Source organism: Gallinula chloropus (assembly GCF_964237585.1).
Source record: "Gallinula chloropus genome assembly, chromosome: 13".
Taxonomy (NCBI): Eukaryota; Metazoa; Chordata; class Aves; order Gruiformes; family Rallidae; genus Gallinula; species Gallinula chloropus.
The window spans coordinates 3,549,331-3,573,778 of record NC_140098.1 but is presented as its reverse complement, the minus strand read 5'-3'; the positions used below and the strand labels follow the sequence as shown (position 1 = coordinate 3,573,778).

Sequence of the window (24,448 nt, the reverse complement as noted above, 5' to 3'; positions counted from 1 at the left end):
CTGATGGATGGTCAGTGGATTCAGGCAGCATGAGAAGCAGCTTTGCCTCAGAGAAAACTGTGCAAACCAGTGGTTGGCACAGATGACAGTAGCCTCCAAATATGTAAAAATATAAAAGACAACTTACCAAGCGATTAAGGTTTATTTTCCTGAAAGAAAAAGGCTTTGGCCTACTGAACAGTTAAGTCTGAAAAAGCAAACCGTAGAAACAAACAAGTTTGAGATAAGGAAGGACTTGCTTTAGACAGTCTGTTTTCACTCTGTGAGAGGTACACTTTTGCTAATATATTTAAGGATCAGTAAGAATCTTTTTTGTGTAGCAGCAAGGAATTTGTTTAGCAGCTGATTCTGCTGCTTAAGGCTGGGGCTGTGATTTTAGTGATCTGAGTCAATTTCATGCTCTGTGACTCTGATTTAGGCCCTGATCCATAAAGGGGCTTAGGTGCTTAAAATATGACTTCACTGGGATTTATTCACCTAAGCCACACGATGCAATCTCTGGAATTTGACAGACTCCTTTACACGCCCGTGTTTAAACAACTTTCTGCTTTATGCCTGGAACAGCCTTTTCTTCCCCTGAAGAACCGCACAGCTGCTGGCCCGCCTGCCCTGGCCTGCCTGCGGAGCCAGCATGCCACCGCCCGGGAGCCGAGAGTGGGGTGTGGGTGCCCGGCCGCAGCTCAGGCCTGTAAGCTCCTTATGTAATATGGTGGGGGAAGGCAAGGCCTTCGGAGCGCAAACCAGAGCAGCCACCGTGTCGTGCAGGGGCCAGCTGAAGTAGTGGGCAGATGCTGCTGGCAAAAAGGGTGGGCACCCCTTTCAGGGGTTTAGATGTCTAGCTCAGGTTTTGGGGTGGCGTTGATGCCTGGCTGGGGTCCACAGCTGCATCCCTACCCGGATGGGTAAGGCAGATCGAGCAGTGCTTTCCTCACCACGCTCCCCCAACCCTTCGCACCCCTCAGCTGGTCTGCACCACGCAGGACCGGGCCGTGGGGCTGACCCTGGCTAAAAATAACCCCGAGAAGCGGCATTATTTTTAACCTGGTCAAGCCCCGATGCACTGACACGAGCAGTGGCCCTGTCATGACTGCAGCGGCTGCCCGCGGGCGACCAGACAACGGGGCGGCCGGCGAGGCGGGGTCCACCGAACGGCCGCGCAAGGGCCCACCGGCCCCCGGGGCATCACGTTGGTTCCTCGAGACGGGGAAACCGCTCTCCCCTCACACGAGATTTATAACGGGGTGGGCGCTGCGGAGGCCCGAGGGCCGGCGACCCCTCCGCTGGGGCCACTACCGCTGCCCACCCCGCGTGGCGCCCAGCCAACGCCTGAGACAGACAACCCCAGCCGCTGCCTCTTCCCCGCAGGCACCCGCAGCCGGGCTGACCACTTGTCTCTCCCCGCCAGCACGGCAGCGAGGGAATTCTACGGCCCGGCGGGGCGGCCCGCAAAGGGGAGGGGGGCCGGGGCCGGGGCGGGGCCGGCTGCAGGACGCCGAGCTCGCCTTTATAAGAGCGGAGGCGGCAGTAGCAGCTCTACTCTCTGCTGTGTGGCATCTGTATCCGCCTCAGCCGTCTCTGGCCGGTAACATGGCGCTCTCTGGCGACCCCCATTTCAAGAAGCTGGTGGAGTGGCACAAGGCGAATTCTTCCAAGCTTGTCCTGCGGCAGCTGTTCGAGGCCGACAAGGATCGCTTCCAGAAGTTCAGGTGAGGCTGGGCGGCCCTTGCCCGCCTTTCCCTGCGGCTGAGCTGGGCAGCAGCTGCCCCTGCCCTCCCCGGCGATCGCCGTGGCCCGCCGGGCCCTGAGGCTGCCGGCACGCCGGGCACTTCCGCGTGCGAGGCCCGCGGCTGCGTGGGGCTGGCTTCGCTCCCTCAGGTGGGCGCTGCCGGAGAGCCGGGGCCTCGCCCTGGGCGGGAGGGATGCGCCCTCCCGGCGGAGCCGTGGCCGGAGGCCGCGTTTTCCACAGGGAGGATCAGCACCCCGCGTCGCCCCCCTCCACTCCCTTCCGCCCCGAGAAGGGAGCGGGGCCCGGCGGGGAGGTGCCGCGCACGCACACGCGGCCGCTCTGCTCGCCGCCGCTCCCGCCGAAGTGCGGGGGGGCCGGGGGCAGACGGCTGCTGCTGGCTGGAGCCGTGCCGGCCGCTCGGAAGCCGGTCTCAGACGGGGCACATGCGCGCGGGGCCTGCAGCGCCCTGCGGCGAGCGTGCCGTGGGCCGGCGGGAGGCTCGTCGCGCCGCGGGGGGCAGGTGCCGGGCCGGGGCGGGGGGGCGTTCCTGGGCAGCCCCCGAGGAGGGCGGCCGGGCGTGCTTGTCCTTGACTCATCCTTGCAGCAGGGTACGTGCCGGGAAGCACAGCGCCGGGCTGCGGCTCGCACAGCGGCATTGTGGGTCCTTCGTTTCGCAGCGTCTCGCATCCGTGTGCTTAGTCATGATAAGCTCGGCGATAAGATCACGAGGAGCCGTCCATCCCTGTGCTGCTCACTACCTGTCGGTAGTACGGCGGTGCCTACCCCGAGGTGGGGAAGGGGGGTGTTAAGCAGGTTTACCCCTCCCTTAGTTCATGCTCTCCGCGTTACAGAAGAGGCATTGCAACATACCTCTGCTAGAGGAGGAAGTAAGATGTGGAAGCACTGTAACTTCCAGTGGCTCTGTTGTGTAAAGTGGGGATGGTGCTGAGAAGTCACTTGTGTGGTTATGTTGCTGGACTATATCAGCTGGACTGTATCAGCCATCTGAGAAGTCTAATGTAGGTACATCCCAGACTTGAGTTTTAAAGTGAGCCTGGGTAATACAGTGAGTTTCTGTTCTCAAGTGTTAAGATTGATATGTGCAACAAGTTCTTTTGGTAGTGTCCTAGGTAAAGTAAGCTTGCTTTCCTTGTCACTGCATTAAATCCGATTTTTAAACTAATTAAAAATCACAGAACCATAGCGGCTGGAAAGCACCTCAAGAGGTCAAGTCCAACCCACCTACCAAAGCAGGTAATCACATATGAAGTCCTGCCTATCAGTATGCAAGTGTTAAAATGTCACATTGATGGGAAAAGTATGCCAAATTCTTAGGAGTATTGACTTCATCTGGCTGTTAGACTGTTAAAAAACTTAATTAGTAGTTATTTTGTACAAAGCCACTACCTCTTCTAAAATAAAACTAGGTCTGGTTGCAAGTTTTCTTTATCTCCATTATATCCCAAGAGACTAATTTTGTAACATCCTTGGAACAAAGGGAGGCGAAAGCGAAATAGCTGAATAAATCAAATGGTGCAATTGAGAAGTTTCCTTTAAGGTTCCCTGCTGAATGGCTTATGCAGGTGTTCTTATTTGGCATAGCACTCCATCTTAATCTTACTGGCTGTCACTTTAATATTATCCAAGATACTTTAACCATAAAATGCGTTCTCTCAATCTCATAGTCTGTGTTTAATTGCTCTCGTGAATGTGTTATGTACTTTGACCTTTTTTGGGTGTTACGTTGTCACTGTGTACAGTCAACCAAGAAGGTAATTTGACAACTGTCCTTTCAGATGTGCTCACCTCTAACATGTATTCTTCATGTTAACGTAGCTAACTGTGTTCTGACATTTTATCAGTTCTTGTTAGACATTTTTTTACCAAGGCTATCTGTTTCAAATAGCTGCCCAATTTCAGGATAGGAAACAGTTGAAATGTATGGTTACTTACTATATCTTAATCTGGTTTTTTTCATGATTTTCAGTCCTTTTTCCTGATAAACCAGCACATTGTATCAGGAGAGCTTTCTCATAACAAAATACACTTGTAGAACTGATAGCTTGGGTTAGTTTGACAGATACTCTTGTATACTTCTCACTGATTGCCATTTTGAGTCAGATAGTAGGATAATGGTAGTTAACATCAGTTGAAAGCCTAAGCAGCCTGGAGGTTTGGCCCCAAGGTCCTTTCTGTAGTTTGCACCTCTCCTCATATGAGATTAATTTTTGTTAATACTTTTCAGCTAGGTCTCCTAGGTATTATCATAAAAACATTGACTGTCTCCCTTCATTTAGAAGGGAAAAAACTTCTGCTGATGTAGAAGTGCTTCCTGATACTGGGTCTGTAGGAATTTAAGACTAGTGTGAACAACTTCTAATCTGAGTATTTTACCTCTGGGAACAAGTATCTATCTATTCAATGTTACTAGAAGAACCTTACACTCACTGATTGTGTCCTACAGAACATGGATAGAAGATGCTTTCTTCCTTTTGTCCTTTCTTCCTGAAAATTTGTCCTATCTATCTCTAGTTTGAAAGGAGTTAGAACTGGTATGATGCAGTCATCAAAACTTGGTAGGTAATAGATACTTGCATGTTGATTAAGGGACTCTTCATGGAAATGGCTAGTGCATGATATAAAGCACTATCATACCCCGCTAGTTGGGTTGTCTATTATGAAGGATCAAAAACCCTCCAATCTAAATGGAAAATATACCACCATGGAATCAATCTGTAATAATACATTCTGGTTCCATACAGCTTCTGTAGCTTGTGATTAAATAGGCAATAAAAGCCACTGAGATGCTGGAGGTGACTTTCTGATTAAGGACTGCATCACTTCAATGTGGATGTGGCTTATGTGACATGTCTCTTCCATCTGTGCAGTGCTACCATTAGCTGCTGCACTGCAGAGTGCATCTCAGCTGCAGGATTTTGGGGCTTCTGTTTAAGTAAAGGGTGCTTAAATTAATGAATCCACCCAAGTGTCTAGGTCCTGCTGATTATTACTGTTGTTGCAAGTTCAGCTCATTCTTCCTTTGCAGAATTTTTCCTGCTGTCATATCTGTTTAGAGTAGCAATTATGCCATGGTTTGTCCTTGTGAAGTGGCTCTGGCATACATGTGCACTAAAGTAACAGTGCATATTTCTGTGTTCAAGTATTGGGAAAGAGAGCAGGGGAGATACTGAACATCACAGGAACATTGATAACTTAGATGCATGCAATTTCCTGTGGCTTGGGCATGTGGAGACTGAGTAAAATATAAAAGCCTTCTGTGCTTTTGTTGGAGGCCTACTGAATTACTTACAGCACTTCCATATTTACTCTAAACCATGTAATCTATGTTTGGCTGTAAACTAGTGCAAAGAAATACGTAGAGAACATCCTGTAAAGGACAGCACAGGGGCTATAGAACTTTGCACGGATACAAGGATAGAAAATACAAATGAGCTCACTTGATTTCTGTTGGACAACCATTTCTGTGTCTCATCTTGGAGGTAAGCCTAAAGTGCTTGTATTTTGAAGTGCTACAGCTTTCAGATGAGCTTTAGTTAATTTGGAGACTTCCACTGAGTCAGTGAAGGTGGTGAGACTACACCATGCACAAATGGGCTTAATTCTGCATAATAGCTGTCAGAATGTATACAGTTTCATGTACAGAAAGTCTTTGAAATCAGGTGTGTTCCAGTTGAAGAAATGACTATATTTACTGAACCTGTAGGAAGACAGTTTAACTCTTTCAGCAGCAAAATAATGTAGAAAGCCTTTTACCTATGATGTATTAGGAAAAAGCTAATTATTGCTTGCGAATGCTAGGTGGTCAGTGAAAACAATGTGAGTGTTGGACAGTATGCTAAACATATTTATATGTGAACTTTTACAAGCAGAAAGTGGATACTAAATTTTAAGCTTATTGAAAACCATGGTCTTCAATTAACAATGCAGTAGTAAGTCACTCTATGAAACTTGTGGTCAAACTGGTCCCTCAGGTCATCTTTACTAACTTAGTATAATGAATATTCCAATTATTTTGTAATCTGTAGGGACATGATTGTTGTCTTGCTTAAAACCACTCTTCAGTAATGTGTAATTAAATAATCTGTTTGTTTTGACAGCTTGACTGTGAATACTGATCATGGGGACATCTTACTGGATTATTCGAAGAACCTTGTTACGGAAGAAGTGATGAAAATGCTGATGGAACTGGTAATTCCTTAGGACGTTGAGCTAATAAACTGAATAACTTTTCTTTAAATTCACTTTTATGTCCAACTGATTATTGTAATGTTGCTTATATGTTTAGCTCTGAATATGAGAGGGAAGTTAGTAGGCATCTGCTACCAAATCATGGTACTGTTCAAAGTCTTGCCTTGTCCTTTAGCCCCAAGATAAAGGCCCTTTTTCAATGTGCACATCTGTTGTGCTAATGAAAATATTTTTGTCGGTAACAAGACTAGCTGGTATATGGCACTGTTACTGGGGTCTGCAGTAAAATAAGTTTAATCTGAAATTGTAAGAGAAGGTGATGTCTTCTATGGCTCCGGTTGAAATGATACTTTGTATGTCATGCAGTCTTAGTTTTGAGATTCATTTGTGATTTGATGTAGAAGGTAGTTTGTCATTTAGCATGGTTTCGCTTTTTCAACTCTTCCTTAACTGTTCGTTCAGTCCAAGGCTCAGACTAGGTGGGAACAGATTTTCCTTTTTAAAAAGGAACTAACAAACTTACTTTTGCTGCTCTTCTGGTTAAAAAAAGATACAAAGAATTGCTAATGAAGCCTTTAGCAGTATGACAAGATGAAACTGAGTAATTGAGATGGATTAATTCTCTTGGTCATTCAACACATGTTACTGTGTAACCTCTTAAGGAAAAAACAGCCTGCATAAACATACTTGCTTTAAAATAAGAGAATCAGCTTTAGAACTACAATCTAGCAGGTGTTTTTTAATTTAGTATCACTTTTTTTCACTGTCTTGTGGTAAATGCTCACACGTTTTAATGTAGCTGGACCTTTGCAGTGTGTGTTGACTTCTTACTATTTTTAAGAGGAATCTATTTTTATGTTTCTCAGGCGAAGTCCAGGGGTGTGGAGAGTGCCAGGGAGCGCATGTTCAGTGGAGAGAAGATCAACTTCACTGAGGTAAAGCTATTTCTGTCCGTGGTTCTTTCCCCTCAGTTGTGCCTACGTATTATAAGTGTTCATGCATCTGTGTAGATGTCTTAAACTTATTCTAATGGTTACTCTGAAATACTGAGTGATTGTAATGTCTGCTTCATTACTTACATGATACATTTTTACAGGTTTTACAAAAACAGAGGAAAATATGTGTAAATAAAGCTATTCAATCCTCCAACATATATCTTAACAGTTTAAGAGCTTTTGTTGGTACTTTTTTCTTCCCTCTTATTCATAAGATGATGAGTTGGATCTTGCAAAGGGCATGGAGCAGAGTATTATATACTAAGTATTCCTTACATGGTTTTACCTAATGTCAGTGTTCATAAAACTCAGTACACTGCTTACAAAGTTTTAATACAATTTGGTTGATGCTACTTATTTTTGGGCTGTGCTATTTGTAGTCTCTACTGTTCAATCTTGGGAAATTAGCCACTTAATTCGCTAAGAGAATGTCTTATCTGGCTAGATATGAAGGTTGTAATTACGCTTAAATCTGTACTAAAACATACAGAAAATGTAACACTTTCTGAAATTAAAAGTAGGATGAAAACCAGAAACTCAACAGTAGAGTGATTTATTAGTCTGCCTTAAATACTAAAAGCTATTTAGTATGCTTGAGGTAAATTCATGGATATCAGTATTTCCTTTGACTTAGTTATTGAATAATTTAGGTGTTACACAAGCTGTTTGCTTAAAATAACTCAGCAGTTGGACATTGTATTGTTTGTGAATACTACACGCCTGTAAAAAAGCACAGATGGAGCTTCACTAGAGAAATGGTCCTTCTTCCTTCTGTATTAATGCTTTTGGTCCTAGGTAGTGAAAAGAAGTGGGTAAAGTTGTAAATCTGCCTGCAGGGTTTTCTCATATGTTGACTCAGTAGCCTCATAACAAACTATTGCAGGTTTAGCCCATCTCTGCCTATATTATAGAGTTGCTCTACATTTGCTCACATGTAGACAGCTAAAGTCTTCTCAGAAGGATGCATTTTTCACAGCAAGAACTCAAGATTAAACTGGAGCATTTGACTTTTGCTATTAGCTCCCAATTTGGCTACTGCCTTGATATGGCACCTTTATGTAGCAGTTACCTGCATGACAGCTGTAGAACATCTTTCTTTCATTATCAGGCTTTTTTCATTAAGAGTCAGAAGTAGACTTGGAATTAGATTTGGTTTGTTTAATTCTTTTCTGTTTGTATAGAATATCAAATCAAGTTGATCTGGCTCTGGGATATGAGTGTGTGGCCAATGTGAAACTGTCCTGAGACCATGTAACAGGATGCTGTCAAACAGCATGGCTGAATAAACTTAAACCAGTAAGACAGCAGGGAGCTGCTAAGTGTCAAGAATCGACTTGTCTGCTATTTTTGTTCTGATTCAGAACATTTTAAGCTATTTGTCTTAATTACTTAAGAATCATCTGTATTTGGAGCTGCAGGCTTTGGCTGCATAGTGTGTGCTTATGTGGAAGTAATTTGTAGTGCACCCAGGTGTGTCAGTGCCAGGTGTTTATCCCAGATGAGTTAAAACTTGCAGCTTGATATGATGCAGACAGTGTACTGTAGGGTACCTCATATTTGACCACTCATTATGGGGACAGCCTTCATAGCCCACCCAATATTTAGGGAATACTTCTGTTTAAGAGTAGACCTCGGGTCAAATATTGCTGCTTCTCTTGATCAAGACAAAGCTTGATGGTGAGCAGTATTTACCAAATAATACCAGTCTGTGGCTGAGTGTTGCAAAAAGCTGCCTCTGGTCATCCCAAATTTAATATGGTACCCTTTGAGAATTAGGAGCTGAACGCTTTCTCATATTCCAAGTCAGTGACCACAAACTCAATGATTTTTGAATTAGCATTTGGTATTTAAATCATAACTTGGCAGCTCATATTGTCTGTGTTGTCTTTGTCTTACAATGCCTCTCATTATCTGCTCTACCTCATTGTTCCTCACTACAAACTTTTTAATTTGTTCATTAGTATTGATTAACTCCTTCATTCTAGATTAAAGCTGCTATGCTCCTGAACAGGCAAATCAGAATGGATTTCAGTGCTTGGACTTGTGTGCATGGAGAATTAATACAATGTGGTGTATGCTAACAGATTTTTCTCCTAACACAACTGCCATCTATGTGTCTGGATTGCAAGTATCCAGGGAACATGTAATTGTAGGCAATAGATAGAATAAGGTGATGATTGTATTTTTTGTCAGTTGTTTAAATACATACTTAATTTATTTCAATATGAAATGGGCTACTCAGGGTAATTGACAGAGAAAATAACTTCAGCTGCTTGTTTCAATTGATTTTTCAGTATAACTATTAATAGAGAATAACTTCATCCTTGTATACCTGAAGCATGCCAGAATAATTTTCAGTGAGTACTGAATATTGCTGAACACTGAACCTCAATGATTAAATGCTTTTCAAGGAATTTGGAGCTGCCTTTTCAAAGTGAACAAGCTGGTTTAGTTTACGTATTACATGCTTTTGTAAGCCCCCTGCACTGATTCTGTGGAGTGAGAATGTTTGAGAGAGCTGGTGGGGGGTGTGTGTATATATGTACATACACAAACTACTGCTTTAATTCTGTTTAATCTGAAGGGTTTTTAAATTTTGAAGATTATACTACTTTCTGGATGAAGCAACTGAGGCCCCTGGGTATAATTTGGAATTAGCTTCATTGATTTTTTTTCTTGTTCCAGAATCGAGCTGTGCTTCATATTGCTCTGAGAAATCGTTCTAATGTGCCAATACTTGTAGATGGGAAGGATGTTGTTCCAGAAGTAAACAAAGTTTTGGACAAAATGAAACATTTCTGCCAGGTATGAGGTGCCACCACTGCTTATTTTTCATCTATTTGTCCTATACCTACCCAGGCTTGTAATGTGTGTTGTGAAGCAGAGACTGTAGCCTGGTTCACATTAGTTATTGTGTCTTTGAGGCTTATAGTTCAGGGTCAAATATGGAGTTGGAGCTGGTTTTACTGTGATTCACTCTTCTCTCCCAGCTGTTTTTAATGGGCTCTAGATTTTCTCTTAGCAGTAATTTTGCATTTACTTCAGAATACCTGTAAAGCATTCATATATTGCCTTGTTAACTTTTTATTGCTGCTGTCTTCTAGATTAGTTAGTGAAGTTGATTCTCATTAGAGACACTGAACCCCATCAGGTTCAGATGTGTCACGTAGTTCAACGCCCAAAATGTGTTCATTTTTAACTTGCTATCTCTTGCCTTTGCTGAAACAATTACAAATGCTATAGCAGTCTACCAAGGAGGAGAGTTTGATCTTGCAGTGTCCTTTAGACTTCTAACATTTAACGAAGTGTTATCTTGGACATAACTGGGTATCTAGTGAAGAAGGTAGCTTTGAGTGCAGCTTTCAAGCTTCTAGATTTTTAAAGCCTGTCTTTGGAAGCTTCCTACAATCCCTGGAAAGACAACGTATTTCCAGTGTTAAAAATGCTACTTGTAAAGTATAAAATAATGGTTACTTTTTTCCCTACAGAGAGTCCGTGGTGGTGAATGGAAAGGCTACACTGGAAAGGCAATCACTGATGTAGTCAATATTGGGATTGGTGGCTCTGACTTGGTAAGGTCCTGACTTCCATACATCATTTGCATCTTTTTGTGTGTGTGCATGCTTGCAGTGAAGATAAAACCTAATTGTTGCTTCTGTCCAGGGCCCTCTGATGGTAACTGAAGCGCTGAAACCATATTCCAAGGGAGGCCCTCGTGTTTGGTTTGTATCCAACATTGATGGTACACATATAGCCAAAACTCTGGCTGAGCTTAAACCAGACACTACACTCTTCATCATTGCATCAAAGGTATGTCTAATACAAGCACTGGGGTGTGACTTTATGTAACTGTAAAGGATTCAGTCAGAAGGAAGATCTAGATTAGAGACTTCTAGTGTGGACTGTTTCTAAGCAGGCTGGCTGTGATTCATCCTAAACTTTGAGTACAACCTTATGTTGCTGATGAAATACTTAGGGATCCAGAAGTCAAATGCTGAAAATGATGTGGCCTAAATAAGACTCTCTCAATCCATTTCATGCTGTCTGGGGTGCATTTCTCAGTTAACGCAAGTTTTAAGCTTTATTGGCAAAAGTTTATTTTACTGTATTTCTCCGTTGGTGGAATGTAGGATCCTGTGTAGCTATTTCTTTAGAATTTAAGATCTTGTCTTATTCTTTCTTTATTTAAGGTTACTTTTGGTCCTTTAAGTACAGTTTTACATTTTACATGTGCCTTGCATTAAAGAATTGTATGTAGTAGGGAATCTTCATTCTGTTCTAGGGCAGTAACAAAATATCTTAATGTAAATAACTTAGTGTTCAAGGATCTGAATATAAGTACTAAGCTGCTTTACTTATAAAGTCTGATGGTGGTTTATGATGATTTTTTTCTGAATAAAGACTGAACAGCTGCCTTTAAGGTTTTTTTGCCTAGTAACTTTGTAAACATAACTTCTAGCTCCTGTCTTCCTTTGAGGAATGCTTCTGTCTTAGCAGAAGGAACTGGTGAAGAGAAACTTCATAGTTATGTAACTTGGGTTGCCTTCATTTGTAAAGCACAGTAGAACCTTTCTGCTGTTGAAGACAATCTGCAACAAATGAACATGTGTGTAATGCTGGCCATGCTGTAGGGTTGTGCTCATTATTTTATCTTGGCAATACTTGGCAGCAGCTTATGGAATAAGGAAACTTCACAAAAAAATACTAATGGTCACTTTGAGTAATTGAGTTCAAGGATCACGGTTCAAAGGCTTAGAAGACTGCTAAATTAAGAGTAACACTTCAGTTTGTTTGCCGGACTGTAGTTGGATAATTGGATATATTTGGAAGAGGATGAATAGCAGGCTTTTTGTTTTTCTTAACATGCTTGTGTTTCATAATGAAATATTTCTGGGGATGGATGAGAGGAGGTTGGATCTAGTGTTCACCCTTAAAGCTGAATTTTGATGGTTGGGTAAACCAGAATGGCTGTAGATATTTGCAAAACTGCATGACTGAACTTCTGTGCACACTTCATGAAGCAGGCAAACATTTTCCTCTAGTCAGCAAAACAAAGTTATGACAAGAGTCTTAGCAGAAATGAGTGTTCCTACATGAAAAAGTAGGAATCCAAGAATAAGAGGACAATGATCTGTTATCTTCTGATAGGGGGTCGGAACTAGATGATCTTTGAGGTCCCTTCCTACCCAAAGCATTCTATGATTGTCACTCAGTCCCTCTTTAGTTGAGTAATACTTTTCATTTTTTGTGGAAGACTGCAGTAGAAAATTTTTGTTTCAAGGCTTTGTGCTAGTTTGGGAGAGGGATGGTAGGAAATGGGGAATAGCTGTCCAATAGTTTTGGGAAACAAAGCAAACAAAGGTTTGCTCTTTTTATGAAATCTAGCAGCAGTTTGTTATGAAGAGATCTAGAATAACTTTGTTTATATGGTACATGATGTTTTAGCAGCCTGAACTGGTTTAAATTTTAAGTGGTTTACATACATTTTTCTGTTGTGCAGACTTTTACCACCCAAGAAACAATCACCAATGCAGAAACAGCTAAAGAGTGGTTCTTACGTGCTGCTAATGATGTAAGTCTAGTATGTTTAGGTTACATAACAGAATGCAACAGCGTTTTACTGTGCAATTTCTTGCTGGTCATGGTGTGCTTTGTGGCATAACCAATAGCTGCCTGAGCTTAAGCTGTACAGCTCAACAAATGCTGTACGAACACTTCAGTGCTTCATGGTTAGTGACAGGCTGCTACATCTGACCCAAGTGCAAAACCCACTGGTGTTATTACTATAAATGGCTTCCATGCATTGTTCTCCCATATCCTGTGTGCTAAATAATAGTGCAGCATTTGTCTCGTTAGTAATTTGGAACAATTGATATGGAAATGCAAGAATATGGTGTTTATGTGGCATTACCTTCCTACTGTTCGCTTCATTTCTAATTTTTAAATATTCACTATGGTTGATATACAAACATTCCTATGGCAGATGGCTGTGCTATGAATAGAAACCTTGTATTTGGCTCATTCTTTCTCCCATTTCTAACCTTTACGAGAAAAAAGCAGATACTGCCTGCCCATCTAATCAGATAGTCTTTAACCTGTTCCAGTCAGAGTAGCTGTACTTAGTTTGAAATTTGGGCTTTAAAATTCCTTGTTACACTATGGTTGCATACAATTCATCCAGAACACTTAGTGAAAGTGAAAGACCAAAGTCTAAATCTGGAGCTTGAGATTTATCAGCAACTTGTTTTCTCAGTCTTTTGACCCTAGTCAGACGGGTAGTGCGTGTACAACAAATGCCACGTGCTCCAAAGTGGGTAGTGGTGGTGATACTCCAAACTGATAACATACTCTTCAGGAAATAGTGTGCTGCTCCAGTGACTGTTTCCAGAGCACCTTCAAAGAGTATTATCACAATGCTATCTTCAGACAGGCATGCAGCCAAATCCCATACTGAATGTAAGATGACTTCAAGTTGATAACACAAAAATAACTGATGATAATCAAGAGTGTTTTGTTCAAATGTAACTGGTGGCAGATCAGCTTGATGACCAGAAATCAAAATGATGAGCTTTCTAGATCTAATAGTTGGTTTATTTTTATTAAGCCTTCAGCTGTGGCCAAGCATTTTGTTGCCTTGTCTACCAATGGTGTAAGTATAACATCTTTTTTTTCTATATACTTTTAAGATGGCTCACTTCAGATACATAGGCTTCCTTACTGGGTTTAAGATACTGTTACTTAAATACTGGTAGTTAGCAGCTGCCTTGAAAGGAAGCATATCTTTTCTCCACTGAAAATAGTTGAAACACTTGTGGAGTAATCAACTGTAGCAAGGTTGGACCCTTGTTATAAACTTGTGCTTTTTTCTACTAGAGCTTTAAATCTGAGATCAAGGTCTTCATACTTGAAATTATTGCCCTGTTATTAATGACTGTTACCTCTAAGTGCTTAAGTGTATCTGAATGCACTTATGTAAACAAATGTTACTCTCCTAGACTCCTCACAAGTGCTGAAGTAATGCAGGCAGCTTGTGTAAATAATCTATTGCATATGAGCATATGTACCCTGATGGGGAGTTTCATATGAAAGTATGAAAGGCCAATAGCAATTAGGAAAGGACTGCAGTAACCAAATGCTGTCAGGTCTTGTGGTGTGAAGTTCTCTTCTTCCTTTATGCTTCAGTTAAATATAAACAGAATGTCAGTCCAACTAACTATATTGTCACCATCCATGCAAAACTGTGGATTTTGAGATTACTGAATAGTGGTAGTTCTCTCTGGGAATTAAGCTATAGTTTTTCTGATGGTGGCTATATATTTTTAAAATATAGGCTGTAATTTGAGGAATTGTGAATTTAGCAGGTACCCAACTTGTGGGGTTTTTATTTGTTAGACATAACTTATTTAATATTTGGCTTACTTTTTGGTGTTCTTACCTGCTTTTTTTTTTTAATCCAGCCTAAAGTTAAAGACTTTGGAATTGACCCAGAGAACATGTTTGAGTTCTGGGATGTAAGTAGATGTCTAATGCATGTTAACTGCTAGAATAATCTTAACTTGCTTTAGAAGATGCTAACTAGATGTCAGGAAACTGCCAAAACACCTAAATTACAGCAGTTGTCTCTGTACTGAAATATCTGGAAACCCTGAACTAAAGGCAAATCAAGAATATTAGGCCAACAGTTTTGTCTTGGCTGTTCCATGAAAAAACTGCAGTCCAAGTCTAAAGAACCTTCTATATTCTTGGCTGTCTAATCAGCTGTTGGGTAACAGGAGACACAAGTCTTAGCTTATTCCTCTATGTGAGTAGTTATTATAAGCTGTGACATTTGACTGTTGGGGTCTACTGTATATAATCTAGGCCTGTAAAGGTCAAGCATAAGAAACTTGATATTTTTGTAGCAGATACATATATTTTAAGTATTACTGCCCTTAGTCTTGGCCCCTGTAGTTAATCAGAAACTAGTTGGTTTGTCTCCATAACTAGATGCCAGACAAACCAGATTTTAAAGCCACTGTTTAGAAAATACCTAGAGCATTACTTTTCCTCAGATAGTGTTATAGTCTTTCTAAAGCAGTCTTGTCTTACAGAGGAGTGATATTACTAAAGCAGTTAATATAAGCTGCAAATTTGGTATTTGGAAGCAAACTGTAATTGTGAAGGGATCTCTGGATGTTATACATCAGACAAGTTGGCTAACTTTAAAGCCTTCAAAACTTATTCTAAATGCATGCTGTTACTCCCTAATAGTTTGAATAAGCTTGGGTTTAAAAGCCTTGTACTTCTCCTGTTTAAATCAATCTCTTTGTTTTCAGTGGGTTGGTGGCCGCTACTCTCTGTGGTCTGCCATTGGTCTCTCCATTGCCCTGCATATTGGTAGGTATTCCTGTGATGTAACAATGCTGAGAATTAGTCTGTTTGCCTCAGGACTATAACAATGCAGTGCATCAACAATAGTGGATTGTGGCTCAGACTGGGAGCAAATACTGTTTTACCCAACCTACTCTGAGTGGATGTTTGTGCTAAGAAATAGCCTGTAATGCAGTGGAAGTGTTGAGCCTTCACTACTGCAAATGCAGTTTTGGAAATTAACCATGCCTTGGGTGCAGATAGTCAGACTGCATCTCTAGTCACTTGCACGGCCTGACTTAGGTGAAGTTATTATGTTAGTGCTGAAAACTAGACCTTGCAAGTGACATTCCTAAACTGTTAAACAGTAGATGTTTAGTTTCTCTGAGTATATACACAACTAAACCTCAAAGTCCTGTGTAGCCAGTATGAGCTCTAGTTAACGCTGTTACCTCTATCTTCCTCCCATTACTCCTTTGGTCTCGAGTACTTGTTCTTCTAGGCTATAGGGCCTGATGGTACAGGAGTGCTGTTTCTATCTGCATTTGATTGTGGTGTGAACATCAGTTTTCAAAAACCCCACCTACTTGTACTGTGACTGGGTGGCACTGGCACTTCTGATGCATATCTAAAATGCAGGTGGAGAGTACAGTGAGCATCAGAGCTTTAGGAACTCTTTTTCTGGTGAGCAGGCTGTTCCAGCAGTCTTGCATTTGCTCATTCATCCCTTCTTTCATATATTGAAAGTCTGAAACCATGATGTCATTTTTTTCTAATTAAAAGCTAGAATGTCTTTAAACCAAGGTTAGAAGAAAAATATTGATGTTGGTGTTTTTGGAATGGTATGAATAGGAGTTGTCATGTGTCAAAAACCCTATGTCAATAGCAAAATGAACTTCAGTCAGGCACTACTGTTTTTTCTGCAATAAGCGATTCATTTCTGCTGTCAGACAGATTTGGTTCTGGTAGCTGACATGGAAGTCTATCTGCACTCCTTGCTTTTACATCCTTTACCTCCCAAAGCTGGCTTCTGACAATACGTAGAGTTGCTGCTTTGATTACCAAAACTTCACCTCCATTTTTTCATATAAGAGTCAGGATTTCTGGCTCTGCAGGAAAAGAAGTGATTTAAATATCTTAATTATAGAGCAAAGAAATAAGGTGTGTTAAGAGAATGGGGAAGGAGGAGGAAACCTTTTTCTTGTGGTTGTTTCCCCTCAGACCAACACAGAAATCCTTGCTGTACTAACCTTGCCATTTCTTTTGGGATGTGTCTTCTGCTGTGGCTGTGAAGTGACTAAGTGTTCAAACTTGCTGAAAACTATGTAGCCTTTAATACAGAGCCTGGTTTTAATGCTGCTGTTTTCCTTACATTTCTCATTGTGCCTGAATAGGGATTTGAGGCAAAAGTGTTTGAAGTATGCTTCATGAAGTTGGACTTGCCCTGAAGTCTGGGCTTCAAGCATAACTAAGTAGTATCTGGCTTATGGGATGTAAACTTCAGGACAAACCAAAATGTGACTTCAAATTCAATTAGCAGTTGGGAGCCTTGCTGTATGTAGGGAATCTTTGCTGTTTCATAGTTGTCTCTATGTGAAAGCTAGTTTGAGTGGTAATAGTAAATAGAAACTGATTTTTTTTTTTCCTGTTAGGTTTTGACAACTTTGAGAGCCTGCTTGCTGGAGCCCACTGGATGGTGAGTATGAAATGCTTATTTGAGATTTCTTCTTTTAAGAGTTGTTAGCAAGATAACTAAAGGCAGATTGTTGTATTAAGTTCAGCTCCCCATATTCTCAGTGTTCTAAAACAGCTATGCTTGGGAAGCTCTCCCTGGATCAAATCAACAGTAAAAACAATTTGAGTTGGGAGGGATGATATATTATTCTTTTGCTTTGTGTCATGTAGGATAATCACTTCCACTCTGCCCCACTGGAGAAGAACCTGCCAGTTCTGTTGGCCATGCTGGGAGTCTGGTATATAAACTGCTATGGATGTGAAACCCATGCCCTTCTGCCCTATGACCAATACATGCACCGCTTTGCTGCCTACTTCCAGCAGGTAAGGCTCAGACAGAGTAAAGGTTCCAAGAGGAAAACAGAGATGCTTCTGTCCTGGTTCTAAATGCATGTTTCTTGGTTAAAATTCAAATTGCTTAAATAAATGTAATCAAGGGTGTAGAGAATGTGTCAACACTGGTATTGGCTTATTTGCTCAGTGAACTTAAGTATTTTTTTTACTCTTTTCCTTCATCCTTCCATTATTTTGGTGTCAGAAAACTAAGTAGCTACATCCCTGGCAGTTATGAAACTTCCATGAATGAGCAGCAATCATTAGTTATGTATGGAAATGTATACTGTGTAGTTCAAAACAGCTCATCCTGCCCTTCCATTCTTTTAGGGTGATATGGAATCTAATGGCAAGTACATTACCAAGAAAGGATCTCGTGTGGACTACAATACTGGCCCCATTGTGTGGGGAGAGCCTGGCACCAATGGGCAGCATGCTTTTTACCAGCTCATTCATCAAGGTAAACTGAAGCTACGGAATTAGATTCTGAACGGTTAGGAAGCTGGAAGAATCCAAAGAAATTACACTAGTTTAGAGGTTAGGCTCATATCTAGCATCACATTGCCATTGTAGTGCTCTTAATGACTTTGGAAAGCTACAGAATGCAGGCTTTAATTCACATAAAGCTGAAACTACTGAGCTGTATTTTCACTTCCTGTAGAGTAAAAAGCTTTTTAAAACAAGTGAAGTGACTCAATCTTCCAGTAGCTGTGACAATGGGGTGTGAATTACATATGCTCTATGACCTTCCTGTTGCAGGGTTATTAACATGGCTTGCTTGCTTACAGGAACTCGCATGATTCCCTGTGACTTTCTGATCCCAGTCCAGACCCAGCACCCAGTCAGAAATGGCTTGCATCACAAGGTAATAAATTCTTGGTCAGGGCACCCGTATCTTCTTGTATCTGAAGGTATTGAAGCTTATTCAGTATTGCAGCATGTGAGACTTGTAAGTGTTTCCTCTCAAACTAGTCACATAGGCTCTGTGAACTTTCACAGTAGGTTTGAAAATGCCTAAATTATAATTACATATTATATGTAACAGAGGTATTTTTGTTGAAGAAATCGCAGTTACAGTTTAAGACAGAAAAATGGTGTGGCTTTATTGGCCTCCTGAGACTGGAAAGAGGTGAACAATTAATTATTTGGAGAGAATTCATTGTAGGAATTGTAAGGAGTGCAATTCTTGAAGAGTAGGTAAAAGCAAATTTTCAGTGATCAAAATTTCTTCAGGGATGCTGTTACATGTCTTTGAGCTTAAATTAGTATACTAGTACAGCCTATGCAATTTTCTTAATAGTTGATTTTTTTTAAACTTGAAAATCCTTACTTGGATGATATATTAGTGAATAATATCTAAGAATTTTTGAAATGCCATAGTAGACCTGGACATGTTTCCAGCTATTTATTGCATTATTTAGAAAAAAACATGATTCCTCACTAAACAGCAGTTTTGTCATGTTTTCAGATTACAAGTGCTATTTAAATTGTTATTTGGCAAAAGTTACCATTACACATTAAGTATGGGTGAAAACTTGAAGAACTTACTGTATCAACAGTCGAATCCTTATCTTTAGTGCAATGAGTAGGACAAAACTACATATGAATTTGCAAGCTAACATTAAGCAAGGCATAGGAAACAAGCTTCCCCTCCCCTGGTAGGGATTGGCACATGGTATGCTGTGAGGGTTTTCCTTCATGCAGAGTATGTCTTAGTCTATTACCTTTTGAGTAATCTGTACACCATATGCTTGGAAAGCCAGGTACAGCATGGGATAAACTATAGAGTATACTGGGTGAAAGAGGTGTGTGAGATCCTAGCTCCTTTAGTCTCACTGGGGACTTGCTATCAGTTCCAGCAGGGACAGGATTCTGCAGAACAGTCCTGGTTGTGTTTGCATGCATGTGCTATCAAAACAGTAATCAAGTCTCCTGGTGCTCTTAAGGTAAAAAGCAATAATGGGCACTATTGCTTGTTTTAGTCTTAAAAGAGTTGTCTAGACTACGTCTCCATCAAGCACATTCCAGCAAAGGAAACAGTAGCTTGAGTTGATGTTTTTATTTCTACCTGGTAGATTCTTTTGGCCAACTTCCTTGCTCAGACTGAGGCCTTGATGAAAGGGAAGACGGCCGATGAAGCTCGTAAGGAACTTCAAGCAGCAGGACTGAGCGGAGATGCTCTGGAGAAGCTTCTTCCCCATAAGGTAACCAGGCTTCCACACTTGGGACTCTTGTGAGGGCATTGTGTTGGCCCTTACTAATGGGGCAGTGCCCTCCGGTGGCTGTCAGGTGCTATTGTCTTGACAGTTGTGAAGGTAGTGTTACACATCATTATATCCCGTCAGGGCTAGTGGAGCAGCCTGTGAATGGCACTCCTGCTAAAGCCTGCTAATCTGGAAGCCTTCTGAGGCATTTCAGAAAAGATCAGCTGTCCCATCACTGCTCCAGGATATTGACTGTTCTACTTCCTGTAGCTGTAGCAGCCAATAACAGTGCTTTGGAGATAAATATCTTTTTAATAAAACATAAAAATGATATAGTTGTTGAAGTTTTAAAGTTTTCAGGGTTTTATATTTGCTATTAGAAATAATCCAGTGTTGGCTATAAGGAAAACACAATTCAAGTTTCTGATAGGAGTTTTCAAACATACTAGGTAACAATATAACTCTTGTTTTGAAAGGTCTTTGAGGGAAATCGACCAACTAATTCCATCATGTTTACAAAACTCAACCCATTCACTCTGGGAGCCATCATTGGTAAGTAATAGATATCTCCTGTGTAAATGGTTATTAAAACATTTGCATAAAATTTACTGATAAATCTCTTTCTGCTTATAGCCATGTATGAGCACAAGATATTTGTTCAAGGAATTGTCTGGGACATTAACAGTTATGACCAGTGGGGGTAAGTTGTCTATTTTCTTATGCTTATTGACTGTGGTATTCCTTAATCTATCATGACATAGAAAAAAGAAATGAAAAAATGTGTAATAGGGGAAATAATTACAGGGTAGTTATAAAAAAACAGCTATTTTGGGGATAAGTCACTATATATCCTTGTTCAGCCATGCATAGTAACTTTGCAGATACAATATTAGCTAAGACCTGTATTTAGTTTGATTTAAAAAAAATCTATCAATGCAGGAAAGAGGCAGTAATAATGTCTTAAATAGTCAAGCAGGCTGAATACATGCTCTAACTAGAAAGGACAAAAACTTCCGCAATAGAAGTAAATGACTTCACCTACAAACTGTGTCTAGATGTATTTGAATGGCATCTGTTAAGCAAAAGATTGACTACCTTGATTTCTCTGCACTGGAGTTGAGTGAGATACCCAGTAACTTTCTTGCCAGATGTCTTCATGTGTAGGACCCCTGGGTCTAATGCAGGGCTACACCTGTGACCAAGGTTCATGGTAGAACTCCATGTGAAGAACAGCTTTGGAGAGTTTTTTGCTTGGTCACCTTGAAAAATGGAAGATTTCAGAGCTAATCAGATTATTTTTAATCTGTAGTAATACTAACTGTGCAACTTGCTGTATTAAGGCATCGGCAGGAGAAAGAGGGATTGGTAAATGAGTAAGACTCTCCAGGTGAAACTTGCCTGTGCTGTGAGGGGTTATTTGGAAAAGAGTTTGCTCTACAGGCCTAGAATAGCAGTTTAAGTGTTCTTGAAGGTTGAAGGATAAATCTTCCTATGCTTTCCTAAAGCTATTATTTCCTGCATAACAAGCTTTTATCTGCTGCTAATTCTGAAATGCGGAATGGGGCAGTAGTAAGTAAGCTCTTATGGCAACATGTTAATCTAGAGTGGCATACAAAGTTCTGGAATGTGGGGATGCTGTAGAACCAGCCTAGCTTACAACAACTGTTGGAATATCATAGGTTCTTATACTGTCTCTTGTTGTAACTACTGGATAGCACGCTGCAGTGTTGGAGAGGCTTCTAGACCCCCAACTCAGCTGTCTGTTGTGGTGCTACAGATCAGTGTTCTGAGGGATGTCATGTACAGTAAGCAGTAAGAAGCTGAATGCATTCTGCATTGGGGCAGGCTGTGTAACAGATGATTACTGAAGGGGACTTTGAAAATAAAACTCTCTTCAAACATGCTGTAACTTGAGAGCTCTGTTAGCTAAGCAGTTGTAAACTCCAGGTTATGAATGGTACTGAGTCAAGTAACTGTCAGTGACTTGTGGAGGGAAAAACATTGATAGTGGTCACTGTCAAGTTACTTTTTAATGGCTTGTATAAATTGTTAGCACTAATACTGCTTTCCTTTCTTTTCCTGACTTTTATAAATGCAGAGTTGAGCTTGGAAAACAACTTGCCAAGAAAATTGAGCCCGAACTGGAGTCAGATGCTCCAGTGACATCTCACGATAGCTCAACCAATGGGCTTATCAATTTCATCAAGAAACACAGAGCCTGAAATGAAAGATTTGGAGGACATCGACAATCTAACTACCGAATACCCAAACCTGTTGTAGTTGTGCTTTTTTAGCCACTTCTAACAAAAATAGCACTTTACAGTTGTAGCTTCTTCACTTGTTGCAGGTAATCTTGTTGCGTCAAGTGCTACGAACAAACTAGTTTTGTGGAACCCTGAGATTGTATAGCTGCTTTCTATTTTTGTGGCTGTTAATCTGTAAAGTGCAGCTGGTATGTTCCTCAGTTCTTATTCCTCAACTTCCTCAAAGACGATCACATACTGATAATAGAAAATAAAAGGTATGATGGATGAGTAAAACTTCTTCACTCTGTATCTTTCAAGTGTAGATCTAGCAACACTTGCCTGACTGACTGTGTAAGGTTCTCTGAAGCCATGTAAACTAATCTTTGTGGTTTTGGACTTGTTCTACTGTAAGCTAGAAACTAGAATGTGTTCAAAGAATCAAACTTACTGTCCAGATTGTGTGCTTTGATGCATTTGAACAAGATACAGACTCTTTGATGCTACTGTGAAAAAGGGAAGTTTTACTACAGTTTATTTGAAAGATAACTTGATTTCTTCATAAGCTCTGGAAGCCCTAGGTGGACAGCGATCTGAAAAGGAAGAGTTCTTGAAATGACAGATACCTTAATTTTCCAAACAGTTTTCAAGAGGTAGAAGCAGAAGAAATGTTATTTTTGGTATCTACAGAGGCAGTTTCTCTTCAATCACTACCACTGTTCTGACAAAATGAGTGGAGACCACCTTACCTATTTTGTTAACAAGTTGCTTATATCCTCCTTCATTCTCTATCACTGTTAACTCTCCTCTGCTAGCAGACTAGCATGCTGTGGCTTTTGTTCTGTAACACCTTTAATAAAGGTACAACACAAGCATTGAAAGGAAACTTAAGATGGTGACTAGTTCTCATATCCTGCACTCTTTGTGCCATGGCAACATTGTCTGAGCTTGTAACTCACAGTGCACATCTTGGCTGTACAAATTGATCCCTCTGCTGCGGAATGTGAGCTCCATAGTGCTTAACAATCTGCTTGCATGGATTTAACTACTTTAAACTCAGATTAAGTGTTGTTTGTATTGTGCTCCCAGGCCTTAGTGTTGATCAGCACTTTGTCTATGTAAAATATGGTCACAAAAAGAGAACCCACTAGAGGGAGGCAGTGTATTTTCAGATGAGGTTTTAAAGCTTTTACACAGCTGGGTGAATGTATGTGTTAAAGCCCACCATCTCCTCTCTGGCACTGTGTGTGAAAGGAGCGCTTTGTGTAGCACCTACCATTCACACCATGAGGCAGTGCACTGTTGTGTTACTTCAGTCTGTTACTCTTGAAAATTAGACCCCACAACTTTCCTTGGGGAACAAAACAATATGTATTTTCAAAGTCCTTGGTTATTCTGTTTCCAAAGCCTTTTTTGGGTGAAGGGCTCCCAGTTCCCTACAGTAACTGGGCTGGGCAGCACTCTATATAAAGCTGGAGCCAGGGTTGGTAAAATGAACCAGTCCTCGGCTGGGGCTTTCAAGTGCAGGCCTCCAGGCTTTCAAAGAGAAGACATTCATTGATTGTGGAAGCGTGTCAGAGAAAAGCTCTGTAGTATCGGCAGGAGCTGATGTGCAACGTCACGGGCGCGAAGCTTCCCCCGCAAACTCTGGCGCTGCCGCCACGCGCCGGCCGGGCGCTCCCTGGCGGCGCCAGCGGGCCGCGCCAGCGCTTCCCTCAGGGAGAAGGGCTCCTGTGAGGCGGTGGCGGCAGCTGCCCCCGGGGAGCTCTCGGGGCTTCGTTCTCACGGGTCCTCCCTTACTCCTGCGAGTCCTGGTATGGGTAAGGGCTGGCGGGACTGCCCCGTCGGTGTGGGTGCAGTTTGCCAATTGACGGGGAAATTACCGGGTGAGCAAAGCACTGCTTGTCAGCAGCTTGATGGTTCAACTACATGGATGCTAAAACCACGACCTCAGACCTTACGGAGGGTGAAAATGACTGCTGTGGCATCACAGCTAATGGCTGTAGTCAAACACCGGATAAAAATGGTGAAGAAACTTTAAAATGAGATTTTTTTTTTGCTCTGTAGCAGTTGAGGCAGCCATCAGTGGAGAGGTTACAAACCACGTGCAAAGGAACAGACCCTAGTTATGTTTTGAAGACAACATGACGTAAAACCTGCATATATTCAGGAAGTGATTTTCAGTGATGACAGTTGGAGGCTAAGAGCCAAGAAATTAATTGTGTGTCTGCTTAGGTCTCGCTCATCCTGGGCTAAGTCCTTACAGCCGTGTTGGAGGCAGATAGCGGCCCGGCTAGGCCCTTGGCTGGACCGGCGCGCTGTGCTTGCCTTCAGCTGTGATGTGCGTCCAGTTCAATAAAAAGCGAGAGAAGTTTTTAACTCTCTGGTACTCAAGCTCCAGTAAATCAGTTTAAATCCTTCTGTATAACATCAAGTCAGCAGTTCCTGCAAGAACAAAAACTGATTTTGTCATAAGTAGCACTCCACTAATGAAAAGGTCCATCCTAGTTAGTTCTAATGAGGAAAGTGTAATGGGCATGGATGAGCTCCCTGATGAAATTATATTGTTGTGCTACAAGAGCGAAAGAAAGGTAGCCATGTGCCTAAAGTAAGCAGAAACTTGTTGGGATCCATGAGCTGGAACAACATACCTGA

The 24,448-nt window shown here is 41.5% G+C and overlaps 1 protein-coding gene across 1 annotated transcript; it reads left to right on the top strand.

Moving 5' to 3' along the window:
* The first annotated feature begins 1,533 nt into the window (after positions 1–1,533).
* GPI (glucose-6-phosphate isomerase) lies at positions 1,534–22,679 on the top strand. The gene is made up of 18 exons (XM_084270167.1): positions 1,534–1,706; positions 5,845–5,935; positions 6,802–6,870; positions 9,616–9,735; positions 10,419–10,502; positions 10,594–10,740; positions 12,431–12,502; positions 13,535–13,579; positions 14,388–14,441; positions 15,246–15,306; positions 16,932–16,975; positions 17,185–17,337; positions 17,677–17,806; positions 18,135–18,211; positions 19,422–19,550; positions 20,027–20,102; positions 20,184–20,250; positions 21,649–22,679. Exons 1-18 carry the CDS (start codon positions 1,588–1,590, stop codon positions 21,770–21,772), a joined length of 1,662 nt encoding a protein of 553 aa, XP_084126293.1. The 5' UTR covers positions 1,534–1,587; the 3' UTR covers positions 21,773–22,679.
* Positions 22,680–24,448: the final 1,769 nt, after the last annotated feature.